The 4,699-nt window shown below is 60.2% G+C and overlaps 1 protein-coding gene and 1 long non-coding RNA gene across 5 annotated transcripts; one reads left to right on the plus strand and one right to left on the minus strand.

The window, feature by feature from the left end:
• The first annotated feature begins 6 nt into the window (after positions 1 to 6).
• Positions 7 to 3,395, plus strand: TCTA (T-cell leukemia translocation altered). Of its 4 annotated transcripts, XM_014538956.1 has the most exons (5): positions 7 to 501; positions 823 to 901; positions 1,133 to 1,328; positions 2,081 to 2,288; positions 2,326 to 3,395. In XM_014538956.1, the coding sequence occupies exons 1-5, from the start codon at positions 279 to 281 to the stop codon at positions 2,463 to 2,465; spliced, it is 846 nt and encodes a 281-aa protein (XP_014394442.1). In that variant the 5' UTR covers positions 7 to 278; the 3' UTR covers positions 2,466 to 3,395. The 4 variants fall into 4 exon arrangements, with proteins under 4 accessions (XP_014394442.1, XP_014394443.1, XP_005865428.1 ...); XM_014538957.1 differs by having other exon boundaries at positions 2,081 to 3,395; XM_005865366.2 differs by lacking the exon at positions 1,133 to 1,328 and having other exon boundaries at positions 8 to 501; positions 2,081 to 3,395.
• Positions 3,396 to 3,682: 287 nt separating this feature from the next.
• Positions 3,683 to 4,699, minus strand: LOC106725963. Its single transcript, XR_001361977.1, has 2 exons — positions 4,654 to 4,699; positions 3,683 to 4,559 (listed from the first exon to the last, which is right to left on the minus strand). It is a non-coding gene; the product is annotated as an uncharacterized LOC106725963 (long non-coding RNA).

Consider the following 4,699-nt stretch of genomic DNA (forward strand, 5'->3'; position numbering starts at 1 on the left):
GGCAGCCGCGCGAGGCATCACGGGAACTCGGGGGCTATAAAAGACCTGGTTGCTATTTTGTGCTCCCCGAGTCACCCGGCCTGTAAGCGCGCGGGGCGGTGCTTGGTGCGCGTGCGCGGCCCTGCTACCCCTCCCAAACTGCCAACTCTGCGCGCAGGCGAGTTGGGCTCGTTCTGCCTCGGTTTACGCGTGCGCCCAGCGGGCTTGGCCCCGGAAGACCAGACGCCTGCGCAGTGGGGGCTAAGGTGACAGCCCTCCGGGTGGGGCGCGGGTCCGTCATGGCGGAGTCCTGGTCTGGGCAGTCCTTGCAGGCGCTGCCGGCCACGGCGCTGGGCGCTCTGGGCGCCCTGGGCAGCGAGTTTCTGCGGGAGTGGGAGGCGCAGGACATGCGTGTGACCCTCTTCAAGCTGCTGTTGCTGTGGTTGGTGCTAAGTCTCCTGTGCATCCAGCTGGCGTGGGGGTTCTACGGGAGCACGGTGACCGGGCTGTACCATCGCCCAGGTGAGGCCCCCCGCCAACCTCCGTGGACTGGCCGCCCTCACACCCAGCGGGATGTACCGTTGGGCTCCCCAGAACCCCCTTAGACGACCATTGGTCCCCTAAGAACCGTATTGCAACTTAACGCTGTCCTCTGATCCATGCCAACATACCATTTCACGCAAGAAACGCCTGTATCCACTCATCTCGTTATAACTCTTTCTTTGAGCCCTCACCAGACAATGCACTAGTCCCTTAGGGCCCCCACCAGACCCACCAATCACCACTAGCCTCTAACCTGCCTGGGCTGAGGCCTGCTCAGACCCCCAACTCGGCCCGCTGCAGCTCTGGATGTGTTCCTGCCCCCAGGTCTGGGCGGCCAGAACGGATCCACACCCGATGGCTCCACGCATTTCCCTTCGTGGTGAGTAAATCTGTTCCCATCTCAACCCCGTGCTAGGCAGGCAGAGGGACACTCCTGTGCTGGGGGCTGGGGAGGGGAGTTCTCAGGGCCCGAGTCCTCCATCTTAGTGGCCTTTTCCGGAAGCTCGGAGATCAGCCAGTAGAGCTTAGGTTTCAGGTGGCCAGGATGTCGGAACAGTCCGTCATCAGTTTGCTGTTCAGCACCCTGTGGGCTGGACCGTGTCATTCACAGTTTCAGAGATGAAATGGCAAGTGCCTGGCACTGCACTTCACTGCAAGCCCCGCCGCTGGAAAGGCAGGGCCTCTGTCCTTCCTGCACTGCCTCATCAGGATCAACCTGCTCATCTGTGAAACATGGGCCCAGTCGTCAGGGCATTCTTTCAGCTAATCTCTGGGCTCCCACCACCTGGCAGGGACCAGAGAACAAGGTTAACCCAGGCCCTGCTTACAGGGGAGCCAGAGGTTTGAAGGGGGGTGGGGGAGCAGTGCAGGGGTGGTTAGAGGTTTCTCTTAAGAAAGACACTTAAGCTGAGGGCAAAGGCTGACAATGGCTCAAATAGGCCCAGAGGCAAGAACAAGGTGACATGTTGGAGGAATAGACAAGGCTGTAATGCTGGAGCTCCAACGTGAAGGCCTGGAGGGACCCGCAGAGCCCTGGCCAGGGGTGGGGAACGTCAAGTATTTGACCAAGCAGAGCAGGCTAATTTTTAAGTTGATAATTTTGTATGGCCTGTGAAAGGTGTTATAAATACCCACATGGCCCTGGGCAGGAGAAAAGGTCCCCACCCCTGGCCTAGACTTTTGGGATCTATTGAAGGACTGAGTCACATGGGACCATGGCTAATCTAATTTGCTTTTTCATCTGCCTGCTTTGTGGCAAGTACATAAAGGGGTCCAATTAGAGAGGGCAAGGGGTCAATTAGGAGACCTGCACTGCCCAGGCTTTTTCCTCGGGCAAACGGGGAAGGATGGAAGTTCCCTCCTGAGGTGGGGACCAGGAGGGAGAATGGGTCTGTCGGGGCAAGGTGGTGGGCCCAGGGTGGGCTGTGGGAGCTCAGAGAGGTTTGGGTTGTGGTGTGGCTCTACTGAGCTCCACTCAGCCCCAGGAGCAGGAGAAACCAACGTCAGGGACTGTTGTGCTGCCGGCTGACTAACCCTCTCTTCTCTCCATCACCTTCAGGGAGACAGCAGCAAACGAGCCTCTCAAAACCCACAGAGAATAAGGGAGGCAGCAGAGGGGTCTCCAGGGACATCTCCGGGTCTGCCGGCTCCCACACTGGGTCCTACTGCTGCCCAGGCCCCAGGGATGACTGCAGGGGCGTCAGGGTTGGGGGGTAGGGAGTACCCCAGTGCTTGTGGAGTTGGGCCCCCACTGCCCTGGGCATTTCCTCCAGCAGCCCAGGCACTGGGCCGGGAAAGAGTTCTCTCCCCTGATCTGGTGCCTTAAGGAGAGCAGGCATGCTGCTCTCTCGGGTCAGTGTAGAAGCCTCTGGGTTAGGAAGGCCAGCAGCCCATTTCCTGTCTTGGCTTTTTCCTGTCCCTCTTCCCATCCCCCTGGGAGCTGACCCACAGGGATTTGTCCCTCACGAAGCCTGAGGTTGACTTGCTCTGGGATTTGCAAGGGAAGTCTGTTTCCACTTAAACCATAGGTTTTCTGAATTTGGTTTTGCTGTGTTGGCAGGGACCCAGGAATCTTGGCCTGGACACAGCCTTATACTCTGTGGGTACTTAGTTGGCCATTCAAGTATAAGTAAGGCAGGGGGCAGCTGGCACCATCCAGACATGGAGGCACCAAACACCTAGCTTCCGGTCACATCCAGAGCTCTCCAGGTGTGAGCCAGGCTATGGAAACTCTTATCCTGAGCATCATCCTCATATTCCTCCCAATCCTTGGAGGGAAGCTGGGTGCCTGGAAGAGGCTGAGCCCCAGGGTGACTTCCCACCCCCAACACTTCAGTGCTAAGCGCCCCGGGTGGTGGGTCTGTCCCCTGCCCCTCCTCGGGATCCTAAGCAGTTAGCACAGGGCAGCCCCGGCCGCAGCCTCATCACTTCCCATCTTGACCTGGAACCACAGGAGCTTCGTCCTAAGAGCAGCTCGCGGGCTCAGGTCCTCCCCACTAGCGCCATCTCAGCCCCCAAGAACTTTTAAGAGGGCAGAGCCACAGGCGAAGCAGGCCTGCCCCTTCCCAAGTAGGCCAGGGGGCCTGCCAAAGGGATGGGCGGCAAGGCCAGTTCCCGAAGGCAGTGTGGCCTAGACCTGCCTCCGGGCCGTCTGCCTGCCCCCCTGTCGGTGTCACATCGCCATCTGGCAGCCTGTGCCTGGACCGCCTGCACAGGGTGCTGAGCTCCTGCCCGGTGCTTACTGCCCAGACACCGTCTGCCGCGGGGTGATGGTCTGGCAGCCCCAGGTGACCCACTGACGCCACCACACAGAGTCGGGGTCGCATTCCACTCGAGGCTCAACTGAGTTCGTGGCTATTAAACATGGAAGTGCATCAGCTGTGTGGTTATTCAGACAGGACAAGGGCGTGCGTGCACGGGAAGCGAGGGAATACCCCAGGGCTGTTGCCCCTCAGCACCCAGAATTTAATGACTTGCGAAGTTGGGGGGTTGATGCCAGCTCCGTAAAGTAGTGCAGGGTGCCCAACACGGGCACTATCCCATTAGTCCTTATAGACCTGCCCCTCTCTAGGGGCACCCCTGAGCCTGTCCCAGAGGCCAGGAAGCAAGCATCAGGCTGGCACCCCAGGAACCCTGTGGGCAAAGGACAGTGAAGCTAGACTCTGGCAAGAAGGAAGCTCGTTTATTTTTTAGGAGTCAGTGGCGTCCAGTAACAGGCCACAGGGGCACAGGTCAGGCCAGGCGAAGGCAAGCCCAGGAGGAGGCCCAGCCTGCCCTACAGCAGCCCTGGGCTCAGAACAGTGGTGAGCCTGGCTGGCTTGCCGCTGGGCAGCAGGCTGGGCCAACTTGTGCCCCTCAGCCATCCCCGAGTTTGCACACGGGCGCAGCAGCCCTCCTGAGCCAAGCCTCCGAGTCAGGAATCAGTGCTGCCCAGGGAGAGGCAGCAGTTTGCATTCATGAGAAGTAAACCAGAGGAGGTGGCTGGCACTGCCCAAGGTCATGTCCTTGGAAGTGTGAGAACCCTGTGAGGTAGGCTGGGCAGCTCGATCCTCCTAAAGGTGAGCCTTTGAGGCACAGGCAGCACCCGGCAGAGAGGAAATGCGGGGACTGATGCTTCTCAGCCCTCAGCAGGCAAGAGTGGGCCCGCGGGAGCGTGGGCAGAAACAAGACATTGGTGAGCTGGTCCGTCACTAAGAAATCGGTCTTGAAGTGGCACAGGGTGAGGGGGTATAGGTGGTGTGTCCCGCCCACAACCAGAACTAGCCTATACCCTCGCCACCTACCCACGTGTCCTGCCTCAGCTTCCTGACTAGCCCTTGTAGAATGCCCTGCAGTGGAGGGCCCCGCCCCCAGCCATCCTCACTTCAGGGTGTAGTAGTTTGTGGGCACGAAGGGCATCTTGCTGACCACAGCCACCTGCTGCTTCCGCCGCACCTCCACCAGGAGCTGGGTGCCCGGCTGGCTGTACTCGGGGGGCACATAGCCCATGGCCACGTTCTTCTTCAGGCAGGGCGAGGGGCAGCCGCTGGTCACGGCGCCTGTGGGCAGAGACCGCGTGTCAGCACCACCTGACAGGCCGGTGTCCCCACCTCCCGGGAAGGGACAGAGCTCCAGCCGCCCGGGTCCACCTACCAATCACGGTGCCCTCCGCGCTCAGGATGGGGTTGTGTGGCCGCAC

This window comes from Myotis brandtii, unplaced genomic scaffold (assembly GCF_000412655.1).
Source record: "Myotis brandtii unplaced genomic scaffold, ASM41265v1 scaffold207, whole genome shotgun sequence".
NCBI lineage: Eukaryota > Metazoa > Chordata > Mammalia > Chiroptera > Vespertilionidae > Myotis > Myotis brandtii.